Raw genomic sequence first — 14,058 nt, 5'->3', positions numbered from 1 at the left:
AGATCCGCCGCGCGAAGTTCAAAGTGATGCTTATAGAATAGTTGTTTTTCTGTGTGTTCTGGGTATTGTTATGATTCTCTCTCTCTCTCTCTCTCTCTCTCTCTCTCTCTCTCTCTCTCTCTCTCTCTCTCTCTCTCTCCCTTGCTACCAACCCCCCTTACCCCCCCAACCCCAACCATAGCATTATTTATCCCTTCCCCCCTCCCTCCCCCCCCTTCAACCGACTACCCCTTCCCATCCTGATATCAACCCCAAACAAACCAATAAAAAATGCGGTAAAATAGATGGAAGAAAGAAAGGAGACAAAGGAGGAAGAGGGAAAAGTAGAAAAAGATCAAAATGGATGGAAAAAAAACATGAGAGGTGGCAAAAGAATCAAAAGAAAAAGGAGAAACGTGTGAAGGACGATGAGAAAAGCAAACTGTGAAGAAAAGCAGATAAATGGAGGTGAGAACGAACAAGAGAAAATAAGAGAAAATTAAGAGAGAAAAAAACAGGAAACAGATCCCCTCCCTCCCTCCCTACCCCCCTACCCCACCCCCCCCCCACACACACTCTTACTCAACATCATATCGTCACATCTTATAAGAGCTACATCATCATCATCATCATCAATAACACTACACTAACGGGAAAGCCCCTTCGCCCTTCTCCTCCTCCCCACTTCCCTTCCTCCCCAAAACTCCCTCTTCACTCCACTCTTCTCCTCCACTTCTCTTTCTTCCCATCTTTAGCTTCCCCTTTCCCCTTCTTCTTCCTCCTCCTCCCCACTCCCTTCCTCCCCAAAACTCCCTCTTCACTCCACTCTTCTCCACTTCTCTTCCTTCCCCATCATTAGGTTCCCCTTTCCCCTTCTTCCTCCTCCTCCCCCTTCCCTTCCTCCCCAAAACTCCCTCTTCACTCCACTCTTCTCCACTTCTCTTTCTTCCCCTTCCCCCCTCTTCTTCTTTCTCCTCCTCCCCACTCCCCTTCCTCTCAAAAAACTCTAACTTCTCCTCCACCTCTACTTTCTCCTCAACTTCTCTTCCTTTCCCATCAATAGTTCTCCCTTCCCCCCTCCTCCTTTCTCCTTCTCCTCCTCCTCCTCCTCCTCCACTCCCTATTCCCCGCTACACCTCTCCCTTCACCCCCTTCCTCCCCCTCCTCATCCACTTCCTTCCCTCCCCCCCAACAGCTCCCATACTTACTCACACCTTCCCTCCCTTCACCCCTCCCCCCTTCCTTCTACTCCTTGTTCTCCCCTACTCCCCTCCTCCCCCTTTCAGCACCCCTACTCACTCCCACTCACTCATATCCGCTCTCACGCTCTCTTCACGATCTTCTTAGGTAACAACACTACACCGTGACAGCCTTTCCCAGCAACCTTGTAATCAGTTGCGTCACCAGAACTATCTATTATTATTTTATTGCTATTACTATTATTATTATTATTATTATTATTATTATTATTATTATTATTATTATTATTATCCTCGTTACTGATGCCAGATGTTGATTGTGCTACTGCGTGATAGTATCGGTAGTGGTGGTGGTAGTAGTAGTAGTAGTAGTAGTAGTAGTAGTAGTGGTGGCAGAAGTGGTAGTAATAGTAGTAGAAGTAGTAGAAGTAGAAGTAGTAGCAGTAGTAGTAGTAGTAGTAGTAGTGGTGGCAGAAGTGGTAGTAATAGTAGTAGAAGTAGTAGAAGTAGTAGTAGTAGTAGTAGTAGTAGTAGTAGTAGTAGTAGTAGTAGTAGTAGTAGTAGTAGTAGTAGTAGTAGTAGTAGTAGTAGTAGTAGTAGTAGTAGTAGTAGTAGTAGTAGTAGTAGCAGTCGTTGCTATTGTTCCTGCTTTCATTTCTGCTGATGCTGCAAAAACATAAAATAAAGCATGTATTTCATCAAGATACATGTACGTATATTATTTCCAAGCAGCGACAACTGGCAAGCACCACATTACTTCTACACTTCCCGGTTCAAAGGATTCAGCAACTCTAACATCACCATCCGTATAGGAATTTCTATAACACTGCTTTGCTACATAAACCTAATCAACGGGGAAGTGGATAAAGTCTCGGGTCTTCCACCACCGTCTTTCACTTACTTCCCCGTGAACTTCCCGACTCCCATCCTTCTTAGATCTCATTTCCTCCTCTTTCCCTGTATTTCCCGGCCTATATAGTGGGTGTATAGCCGAGACTTGATATCCTTGAGTGGCGCGGGCTCGTACACGTCTCTGGCATTGTCTTTACGGCCTCCACTTATTTAACTATTCCGAATCGATGCACAGCGGCGTTAGAAATAGAGCAGGAAGGAGGAGGAGGAGAAGGAGGAGGAGGAGGAGGAGGAGGAGGAGGAGGAGGAGGAGGAGAAGGAAGGAGGAGGATGGGGGGAAGAGTAGAAGTAGGAGGAGGAGGAATAAAAGTAAGAGGAAGAGGAAGTAGAGGAATAAGAGGAGGGAGAGCAGGAGGAAGAGAAGGTGGAGGAAGAGGAGGAGCAGGAGGAGGAGGAGGAGGAGGAGGAGGAGGAGGAGGATACACACACACACACACACACACACACACACACACACACACACACACACACATATATAGCACTGCGCTGCCAGGCTTCACGGTCTGACAGGGAGGCGGTTCGAGCCCGCTCAGGCCGGATTCTTTCCGTTGACTAGGAGTGGTTACTGTCCCCCCTTGAGCAAGGGGGATGGGGTGTGTGGTGTGTGAGGTCCTGGCAGTACCCAGAGATCGACGATAAGAGCACTTGCTCATGTTGGGAGGGTGCCTGCTGGCGATTACGAGTCCAACACGTGATCAAGCCGTGGTGAATTACACACACACACACACACACACACACACACACACACACACACACACACACACACACACACACCTCGGTGCGCCGTAGTAAACATGGCAGGGCAACGTAAACATCACCTGCTGTGTAGTCTGAACGCAGAAGCCCCGCCACGCCCTCCTCCTCCTCCTCCTCCTACTACTACTACTACTGCTGCTACTACTACTACTTTACCTTTTTCCTGGTAGCAACAACACTTTCGCCTTAGCCTCCCCTCCTCTTCATATTTCCCTCCTTGACCTACTCTGCATTATCTTCCCCTACTCTCTCTCTCTCTCTCTCTCTCTCTCTCTCTCTCTCTCTCTCTCTCCGATCTCTCCCATGTATTTCCATTCTTCCTGTTTCCTTTTTCCTTTCTCTTTTTCCATTATTTTAGCATGATTTCTTTCATTGCCTTTATCCTTCATTCTTCCTTCCTGTCTCACTCTTGCTTTCCCCTTTTCTTTCCGTCTATTTCATTCTTCAAAGCATCCCTATCACCTTATTGCGCCACTCGTCCCTCTCTCTACGTTCCTGTCACACGTAAGGTAAAAGGTAAACTGCCCCCTTCTCCCCCTTCTCTCTTCTTACCTTTTCCCACCTAGTAGTAGTAGTAGTAGTAGTAGTAGTAGTAGTAGTAGTAGTAGTAGTAGTAGTAGTAGTAGCAGTAGTAGTTGTAATAATAATAGTAGTAGGAAGAGGAGGAGGAGGAGGAGAGGACGGGGAGGGGGAGGGGGAGGAGGAGGAGGAGGAGGAGGAGGAGGAGGAGGAGGAGGAATAGTAATGGTGATGATGATAATAACAATAATAATAATAATAATAATAATAATAATAATAATAATAATAATAATAATAATAATAATAACAGCAGCAGTAGCAATAACAACAACAACAACAACAATAATAATAATAATAATAATAACAACAACATCATCATCATCAATAACAACAACAATAACAATAATAATAATAATGATAATAATAATAATAATAATAATAATAATAATAATAATAATAATAATAATAATAATAATAATAATAATAATAATAATAATAATAATAATGCCACCGATAATCCAAGGAAGGAATACATTTTATATCCAACACTACCACCATCACCACCTCCTCCTCCTCCTCCTCCTCCTCCTCCCTAACCTAACGCCGCGAAAGTCGATTAGAATCCAGTATAAGAGCCTTCCCTAAACCAGTGTCGTCGTGTTTTCATGCGCCGCCAGAAGTACGATAATCAATCACGTGCGTTAGCCTAGCTGTGCCAGGGTAAAGGTAAATGTTCACCTCTTGGTTACATATCACTCGTCAGTTAAGAAATCAATATATCTATCGGTTTCCCCTTTTTCTCCTTTATTTTTTCTTCTTTTATTATATTATTTTTTTCATACTCTTAATACTATCTAAAACTTTTTTTTTATATCAACCATCTCAATTTCTTAAGTTCAGAAATATAGTAAGGAAAACGTTGTCCAATCTCAGAGCGTTTAACCTGTCAGACTTTAAATTTTACTTAAAAGACAGATCAAAATCGGATATACTTTATCAAGTGTAACAATCATTTCATTCATAAAAATAAAAAAATACCAATTATGAAGCTAATCTTTTTTATGATAAAAAGTCTTAATTACTGTTTGAAATCTGTTTGAAATCCAACCAACAACATGTGCATTGACCTCTGGGTAGAAATCTTAGACTAGGCTTCACTTAATAAATACATGGCAGGGTTAAGATTGGTTTTACTAAAGCTGGCGTCACACTGGACCAAATCTGGCGAGCACGAGCTCTTGCTGGCAGCTTTTGCTCGCGAGCAAGTCACTGTTGTCATCACACTGACGAGCGACGAGGGGCGAGCGGCGAGCAACATTGTAAACAAAGCCTCAACCATGGCGCCTACTACACCTACGCTTCACATTACGGCTAAGTGTGCAGCTCTGACGGCATTACTTGCCGTTATTCAACGAGCTCAGAAGAAGAAAAGACGAGTCTGGGTTCGGTCATGGCTAAAGAGAAGGGAGAGAGACCCATGATGTGTACAACATCATAACATCATAACTTTCTTCAGCGTAGACTTACAGAAATTTGGATGGCTGTGATCCCATAACTCGGGATGGTCCCTGACTCTTGCTATCAAAGAGTGTACAATGAAGGTGGACAAGTGAACTTTTGAACGAGGAGAGGTGGCCATGGCGAGTGTTTATATCAGCTGGCCTGGGCGGTCTTGGTCTTGGTCTTGGGAATCAAAATAAAATCCAACACTACTTTTCTCAACATTATGAAATATTACAAACACCGTCAAACATAAAAGGAGTATGTGAATAAGTTTTCTAATATCATGGGTATACGGATTCAATACACTAGGTAATATATATTATTCACACATCGGTGCACCAAAGAGCTCATTTGACTGCCTGCTTGCGGCTCACCGAGCTGCTCCCCGTCCAAGTGGCGAGCTAAACGCAGGAGCAAAAGCTCGGGAGCAAGCCATCCCTCCAGCAAAAGCTGCCAGCAAAAGCTCGTGCTCGCCAGATTTGGTCCTGTATGACGCCACCTTAATGCGATGATATCTTGTCTCCAACTTGATCATCTGCTCTTCTGTTGACATATATGTATTCCACTAACCTTTAAACCTCCAGGAAATCAATAGGAAGGAGTGTAAAAGTCGCACTTGTTTTGATCTCTACACTCTTTCCTATTGATTTCCTGGAGGTTTGAAGGTTAGTGAATACACTCATATAATGACAAAGGGAGAGCGATGGGTTGAGTAGGAATCGAGATATCGGCGCGTTAATAATACCAATCTTTACCCATGTTAGGCTAACAGGTCAAGACCGTCGCCATTCCCTCTTCCCTGTTTCAGTTTTCAGCCTCACCCACCTGGGCCACCTCATCGGCTGACCTTGATCAACAGGTCCGACCTTACCTAATCCAGCCACAGTGACCTTAACCTAAATAACCCCGCAGTTCCCGAGGACATCCTGCTTACAAAAACGTTTCCCCTCCACCTTAGCTGCAGGCCATGTTCACAACGTTTAATTATGTATTTACCATTCTCAGGGCATTAAGCATTCAAACGTACAGCAAAATATATGAGCCAACCTATAAATATACTTCTCTGCTAAGCTCTGAAAACAGGCAAATTCGAGCGTATATAACGTTCCGGATAGGCTAGAATCATGAATAGGTGGCTATTATTTAACAGACTTTAGGAGTCTATTTCTGAGAAGCAAACTAGTCGTTTCTAGGTAAAATCTGATTGCCACGCTGTTTATATTGTTATTTCTCGAAACAGTATTAAGATTTACTTTCAGGGAGGTTTGAACTTTTGAAGTGTGGTAGAAGACAATAATGGCAACAAAAGAACAGATGGTTAAGTAGGACACCAGATAATGGAAGGATGCATAGAGTAAAGCTTAACCCAAGACATCTCCAGTTTGCAACGTAAATGGTGATCAGAGTAATGATGAGCACGATGATATGTCATGAACAATTAATGACAACCACTCGAATGAGTTTTGAGTAATTCCAGATAACTACTTAATTTTCTACACGTTACCTCTGCATTCTCCTTCACTCATGGCAGCCCTCGACTTCCTCTCAATCCTGTGTGTTCCTTGTGCTTCCTCTGGCCCTGCTTTTGCACAACACACACAAAGAAAACAATAATGGCGTGGTGGTGGCGAGACGAGCCTCGATCACCCTGCTGCCGTGTTGTGTTGAAGCGGCAGCGTGGTGGCGTCGTTTGATTGTCTGTGTTTTACGGGGTTACATTTTGGTCGCGCGTGACCTGAAACCCTTTTTATTCTTTGCTCATATATATATTTTATTCTCTTTTTTTTTTTTGCTAAACGTTACAATTCCAGAACGAGGGAATTGTATTTTTCCTTTATTTAATAGTCTTTTTGCTCTGCTTTTTCTTCTTCGTCTTCCGTCTCCTCCTCATTATTATTATTATTATTATTATTATTATTATTAGTAGTAGTAGTAGTAGTAGTATCATCATCATTTATAATATCACCCATTCATCACAATTATCATCATCATCATCTTATTATATTTGTGATGTTATTGGTTGTAGTTTTGCTGTTGTCTCGAAGGTCCTCCTCCTCTAAATTCTCTCTTCTACTTACTATTCACACTTCTCTTCTCCCCCGCAGCATTACGAGCCCAAGGGATTCCTGGCGGAGGTGGCCCAGCAGGGGAGGCGGCGCGAGGCTCGGGTGTCCATGCCCTTGTTCCTGGAGGAGGTACCCTACAGCAGGATGTCTCTACCCCCTATCGTGCCCGTGGAAGTAAGGACACCAAACAGAGCCTTCACCTTTAATCAGAGAATGACGTGTATCAGTTTTGTTGTTGTTGTTGTTGTTGTTGGTGGTGGTGGTAGAGTAGTTATTTCATCTATTCTATTTCGTATTTGATCAGTCTTCTATAGTGTAGAAATATAACCTTTGCAGCAGTTCTGTCATAGATTTCTCCCTTTAAAGAGTCTGCACGTTATCAAAGTTACTCGCACGTTTTTAATTAAACTAATGTCTTTTGGGGGCATCGATCGACTTAATCTCTAGCGGGAAATCGAAAATAAGCCCATGCAACATCAATAATGCTCAATAGCTACTCTTTGCTTTTGTTGAATCAGTTTTTTTCTTACATAAGTTTCTAAGAGATAGCGGAACAATGTATGAATTGAATTGGCTACACCAGAAATATTACCTACTATTATTACTATTATTATTATTATTATTATTATTATTATTATTATTATTATTATTATTATTATTATTATCATCACAATGTTCTTAGCGCCACCAAAAAATCACATAGGATACTAAGGAAGATAAACATGCATGATATTGGCACACAAAGAGCGATTAACAACATATAGTTACTAACCGAGGCTTTTGTGAATGCCGATTTGTATTGTTAACGCCCCTTGCTACGTCGCTAACGCTTTGTGAATCCCGGGCGCCTATTCCCTATATCTCTACTGGTATGTGGCGCCCATTCTTGAGCAGATCAGTGTAGGTGGTAAGGTAAGGTATGGATAGAGACATCTCAGATAATTTTGAAGGGGAATGTCTTTGAGAGTATTTTCCTGAACACCCCGTCGTTAGTTTCGGTCCAACAGCCGTAGATAGATAGATAATATGCATTCCGGCCCTGGAGCAGTTCAAGTGTCCACCTCTTGCCCTTCAGGTGGACGGGACGGAGGTGGCGGCGCTCATCCATACCGCCAGCCACATCTCCCTCGTGTCGAGCGCGCTGGTGCAGGAGCTGGGCGTGCGACAGGACGTGCTCCCCGACACCTCCATCCCACCCTCGCCCCTCGCCGCATGTACGTGAGGCAGCTTGGGCTAGCCTGCATTACCTGCCTGCACCTGTTGGGAAGTCACAGGACCATGGTTGATATTCTCTGACGCCTCCGCCCCTCACAACAACTATTTCCAAATCCTAAAAGGAGATCAGTCGGGTTATAATGGGAAGAAGGGTCAAACTACCACCAGGGACATTAACTACCCATGAAAATGCTGAAAATTCCTGCGAAAGCCTTGTCAAATGTGTGAGCTTGGCCGGCGACAGACATTTGGCAAGGCTTTCGTAGGAGTTATTGTGGGCCTTCACAGGGGTAGTTTTATGTCCCTAGTAATAGTATGACAAAGCTTCTCCCAGTATACTTTAGTCCGTGGTCTTAAATATCTCGGCGACCAAGCACAGACATTTGATAAGGCTTTACTAGTAGTTGTGGGCATTCCAATGGGGGTCAGTTTTATGAGCTCGTTGGTAGTTTGTTAAAGCTTCTGCACCATGAACGGGAAAATATACTAATAAGAACTTGATTAACTTCCTTATCGACATCTGCGAAATGCTGATGTGAGAGGTGGAGGCGCCTGAGAATACCGATCTATGAGCCGATTTCACAGTCCAACACAGTATCTTCGTAACAGCCAGAACCAAACGATAGAATTCCATAGAATTCCATACAATCCAAAATGGTGAGGTCTTCGATGCCACACTAAATACACAAGACTTTTCCTGTATAGTTTCATCAAATTTGTGAACTTAAATACAAACACCAGACACTATACAATGAAATTTCGAAGGCTCTGGTATTGGTTTGGGAGCTTACTAACCCATCATGGGGAACTGTAAAACTGCCCCTATGGAGTGATTAACAATACAGCACACACACTATTGCAACAACCTCGAAATATAAACATTTATCCAACAGAAAAAGATACATCATGATAATTAAGAGAGCGTTATTTTCAAATAGTACTTAGTTTTAATGACCAAGGAGTTCCAGTACTGCCAAACCCTCCCTACCTTCGTGTAAGACTGCTAAGTTTGCCTTTCAAGAAAATATATAACAAGTATTTTTCTCTCGTCGTGTGTGTGTGTGTGTGTGTGTGTGTGTGTGTGTGTGTGTGTGTGTGTGTGTGTGTGTGTGTGTGTGTGTGTGTGTGTCTTGTTCTAAATCTTATGTGTGTGATATTTTAAGCTTTCAGATCCCGTGATATACATTAATTTTCACTGTATATGTTGTATTTTAAGAATTTATAGGGTCTTTTTACTCTTGCGTTGGACCAATGTTCATCATGTATCGATTAAAAAGCTGACTGGATTTTTGTGTAGTCAGTAATGAACTAACTAAGCAATCCCCGTGTCAGGCAACGGCACGCACTGGCTGGTGGAGGGCAAGCTGCGGTACGTGGAGCTGTCCCTGCGAGGAGCGAAGCATGTGACGCAGCTGCACGTGGGTCAGTCACTCAAGGGGCGTAGTGTTGACATGTACTGGCTGCTATAACGCCTTGTCTTTCCTCCTTCCATTCATATCCTACTTTCCTCTGTTAACTCCTTGTCTCTGTTCCCTCCATTCCCCTTGCTGCTAACTCCTTCCCTTTCCTCCTTCCATCAATGTCCTACTGACTCCTTGGCTTTCCTCTGTTAATTCCTTGTCTTTTCTCCCTCTATTCGCCTGCTGCTAACTCCTTCCCTTTCCTCCTTCCATCAATGTCCTACTGACTCCTTGGCTTTCCTCTGTTAACTCCTTGTCTCTGTTCCCTCCATTCCCCTTGCTGCTAACTCCTTCCCTTTCCTCCTTCCATCAATGTCCTACTGACTCCTTGGCTTTCCTCTGTTAACTCCTTGTCTTTTCTCCCTCTATTCGCCTGCTGCTAACTCCTTCCCTTTCCTCCTTCCATTCATTTCATCCTTGTCTTTTTCCCTTCCATGTGTTTGCTGTTAACTCCGTGCCTCTCCTCCTTCCATCCTTTTGCTGTGTTAACTCCTTGCCTCTCCTCCTTCCATCCTTTTGCTGTGTTAACTCCTTGCCTCTCCTCCTTCCATCCTTTTGCTGTGTTAACTCCGTGCCTCTCCTCCTTCCATCCTTTTGCTGTGTTAACTCCGTGCCTCTCCTCCTTCCTTCCTTTTGCTGTGTTAACTCCTTGCCTCTCCTCCTTGCTTCCTTTTGCTGTGTTAACTCCGTGCCTCTCCTCCTTGCTTCCTTTTGCTGTGTTAACTCCTTGCCTCTCCTCCTTCCTTCCTTTTGCTGTGTTAACTCCTTGCCTCTCCTCCGTGCTTCCGTTTTCTGTGTTAACTCCGTGCCTCTCCTCCTTCCATCCTTTTGCTGTGTTAACTCCTTGCCTCTCCTTCCATCCTTTTGCTGTGTTAACTCCTTGCCTCTCCTCCTTCCTTCCTTTTGCTGTGTTAACTCCGTGCCTCTCCTCCTTCCATCCTTTTGCTGTGTTAACTCCTTGCCTCTCCTCCTTCCATCCTTTTGCTGTGTTAACTCCGTGCCTCTCCTCCTTGCTTCCTTTTGCTGTGTTAACTCCTTGTCTCTCCTCCTTGCTTCCTTTTGCTGTGTTAACTCCGTGCCTCTCCTCCTTCCATCCTTTTGCTGTGTTAACTCCTTGCCTCTCCTCCTTCCATCCTTTTGCTGTGTTAACTCCTTGCCTCTCCTCCTTCCTTCCTTTTGCTGTGTTAACTCCTTGCCTTTCCTCCTTCCATCCTTTTGCTGTGTTAACTCCTTGCCTCTCCTCCTTCCATCCTTTTGCTGTGTTAACTCCTTGCCTCTCCTCCTTCCATCCTTTTGCTGTGTTAACTCCTTGCCTCTCCTCCTTCCATCCTTTTGCTGTGTTAACTCCTTGCCTCTCCTCCTTCCATCCTTTTGCTGTGTTAACTCCTTGCCTCTCCTCCTTCCATCCTTTTGCTGTGTTAACTCCGTGCCTCTCCTCCTTCCATCCTTTTGCTGTGTTAACTCCGTGCCTCTCCTCCTTCCTTCCTTTTGCTGTGTTAACTCCTTGCCTCTCCTCCTTGCTTCCTTTTGCTGTGTTAACTCCTTGTCTCTCCTCCTTGCTTCCTTTTGCTGTGTTAACTCCTTGCCTCTCCTCCTTCCTTCCTTTTGCTGTGTTAACTCCGTGCCTCTCCTCCTTGCTTCCTTTTGCTGTGTTAACTCCTTGTCTCTCCTCCTTCCATCCTTTTGCTGTGTTAACTCCTTGCCTCTCCTCCTTCCTTCCTTTTGCTGTGTTAACTCCTTGCCTCTCCTCCTTGCTTCCTTTTGCTGTGTTAACTCCTTGTCTCTCCTCCTTGCTTCCTTTTGCTGTGTTAACTCCTTGCCTCTCCTCCTTCCTTCCTTTTGCTGTGTTAACTCCTTGCCTCTCCTCCTTCCATCCTTTTGCTGTGTTAACTCCTTGCCTCTCCTCCTTCCATCCTTTTGCTGTGTTAACTCCTTGCCTCTCCTCCTTCCATCCTTTTGCTGTGTTAACTCCTTGCCTCTCCTCCTTCCTTCCTTTTGCTGTGTTAACTCCTTGCCTGTCCTCCTTCCATCCTTGCTGTGTTAACTCCTTGTCTCTCCTCCTTCCATCCTTTTGCTGTGTTAACTCCTTGCCTCCTCCTTCCATCCTTTTGCTGTGTTAACTCCTTGCCTCTCCTCCTTCCATCCTTTTGCTGTGTTAACTCCTTGCCTCTCCTCCTTCCATCCTTTTGCTGTGTTAACTCCTTGCCTCTCCTCCTTCCATCCTTTTGCTGTGTTAACTCCTTGCCTCTCCTCCTTCCATCCTTTTGCTGTGTTAACTCCGTGCCTCTCCTCCTTCCATCCTTTTGCTGTGTTAACTCCTTGCCTCTCCTCCTTCCATCCTTTTGCTGTGTTAACTCCTTGCCTCTCCTCCTTCCATCCTTTTGCTGTGTTAACTCCTTGCCTCTCCTCCTTCCATCCTTTTGCTGTGTTAACTCCTTGCCTCCTCCTTCCATCCTTTGCTGTGTTAACTCCTTGCCTCTCCTCCTTCCATCCTTTTGCTGTGTTAACTCCTTGCCTCCTCCTTCCATCCTTTTGCTGTGTTAACTCCTTGCCTCTCCTCCTCCTTCCATCCTTTTGCTGTGTTAACCTGTGCCTCTCCTCCTTCCATCCTTTTGCTGTGTTAACTCCTTGCCTCTCCTCCTTCCATCCGTTTGCTGTGTTAACTCCTTGCATCACCTCCTTCCATCCTTTACCTTTGTTAACTCCTTGCCTCTCCTCATTCCATCCTTTTGCTGTGTTAACCTTGCCTCTCCTTCCTTCCTTTTGCTGTGTTAACTCCTTGCCTCTCCTCCTTCCATCCTTTTGCTGTGTTAACTCCGTGCCTCTCCTCCTTCCATCCTTTTGCTGTGTTAACTCCGTGCCTCTCCTCCTTCCATCCTTTTGCTGTGTTAACTCCTTGCCTCTCCTCCTTCCATCCTTTTGCTGTGTTAACTCCTTGCCTCTCCTCCTTCCATCCTTTTGCTGTGTTAACTCCGTGCCTCACCTCCTTCCTTCCTTTTGCTGTGTTAACTCCGTGCCTCACCTCCTTCCATCCTTTTGCTGTGTTAACTCCTTGCCTCTCCTCCTTGCTTCCTTTTGCTGTGTTAACTCCTTGCCTCTCCTCCTTGCTTCCTTTTGCTGTGTTAACTCCGTGCCTCTCCTCCTTCCATCCTTTTGCTGTGTTAACTCCTTGCCTTTCCTTCTTCCGTAACTTTCCTACTGTCATTCATTTCATCCTTGCCTTTCCTTCTACCATTCATCCATCCATTGATTTACCTTTTTCCTTGCCTTTCCCCCTTCCATTCATTCCATCCTTCTCTTTCTTCCATCCATTCATCTTATCCCTCTTTTTCCTTCCTCCATTCATTTATTGTTAACTCCTTGCCGTTCCTCCTTCCATTCATTTATTCATTTCAATGGCCATGCAGCAACCGTTCGATATACATTAATACTTACTCGTTGACTTCCCATTTTCATTCACATATTAATAACTGACCACAGATAAGTTAGCTGTTGGTCACTCATGATTAATTTGCTTCTGCAGTAGTAATGGCAGTAGTAGTAGTAGTAGTAGTAGTAGTAGTAGTAGTAGTAGTAGTAATAGTAGTAGTAATAGTAGTAGTAGTAGTAATAATAGTAGTAGTAATAGAAGTAGTAATAGTAGTAGTAGTAGTAGTAGTAGTAGTAATAGTAGTAGTAGTAGTAGTAGTAACAAAAAAATAAAGGAGTATCAAACACCTTATCCGAAACTGACCTCTTTTCTGGCTTCTCGTTCTTTTTTTCTTTTTTTTTACCTTGCTGTAAAAGAAAAAAAAAAAAAAGACTGTCCAAGTGAGTAACCACAATCCTTCCTTCCCCAGCACGTGACCTGCCGACGGACCTGGTGCTGGGCGCGGATTTCCTGAAGAAGGCGCGGGTGCAGGTCAGCTTCCCGGAGAGCGCCATCACCCTGCCCAGCGGCACCCAGGAGACCAAGGTGGCCTTCCTCACGTCCAAGGAGATGACGCAGCACAACCAGCGCCGCCCCGCCAACGCCTCCACCTCCTCCACCGCCTCCACCATCACCGGGGGCGGGCGGTCCTACTCCTCCAACTACTGACGCTAGGAGGAGGGCAAAGGAGATGATGATGATGATGAGGAGGAGGAGGAAGAGGAGAACTAGGAAGAAGAAGTAGAAGAAGAAGAAGAAGAAGAAGAAGAAGAAGAAGGAAGGGAATGAGACAGGTGGAGGAGACAGAAGGAAAAGGAACAAAGCGATATACAGAGGCCTTTTCCTTGACCTACGCCCCGTAAGAATGTTATATTGGAACTGAACGAGGAAGAACAGCCACGGTACCCTTATTGAAATGGAGAAAGTGGGACATGGAGAAGAAAGTGGATAAGGTTGGAAGAGAAGAAAGGAGAAGCAAATGGATATATAGCTAGCCTTTTTCCTTCCCCTACTGCCCGTAAAAATGCCACGCAGGAGCT

At 44.6% G+C, this 14,058-nt stretch overlaps 1 protein-coding gene across 8 annotated transcripts in view; it reads left to right on the top strand.

Moving 5' to 3' along the window:
* Nucleotides 1-13,796, top strand: part of LOC127001738 (uncharacterized) — an 83,096-nt gene extending 69,300 nt beyond the window's left edge. For all 8 annotated transcript variants that reach the window (XM_050866861.1, XM_050866858.1, XM_050866856.1 and 5 more), the window contains exons 3-6: nucleotides 6,974-7,108; nucleotides 8,010-8,148; nucleotides 9,482-9,571; nucleotides 13,449-13,796. In XM_050866861.1, the coding sequence (XP_050722818.1) occupies nucleotides 6,974-7,108; nucleotides 8,010-8,148; nucleotides 9,482-9,571; nucleotides 13,449-13,687 (603 nt within the window). In that variant the 3' untranslated portion in view covers nucleotides 13,688-13,796. The remainder of the gene's footprint in view (nucleotides 1-6,973; nucleotides 7,109-8,009; nucleotides 8,149-9,481; nucleotides 9,572-13,448) is intronic.
* Nucleotides 13,797-14,058: the final 262 nt, after the last annotated feature.

The sequence above is a fragment of the Eriocheir sinensis genome, chromosome 21 (genome assembly GCF_024679095.1).
Source record: "Eriocheir sinensis breed Jianghai 21 chromosome 21, ASM2467909v1, whole genome shotgun sequence".
In the NCBI taxonomy this organism is placed as follows: Eukaryota; Metazoa; Arthropoda; class Malacostraca; order Decapoda; family Varunidae; genus Eriocheir; species Eriocheir sinensis.
This window is presented reverse-complemented; position numbering and strand designations above follow the sequence as displayed.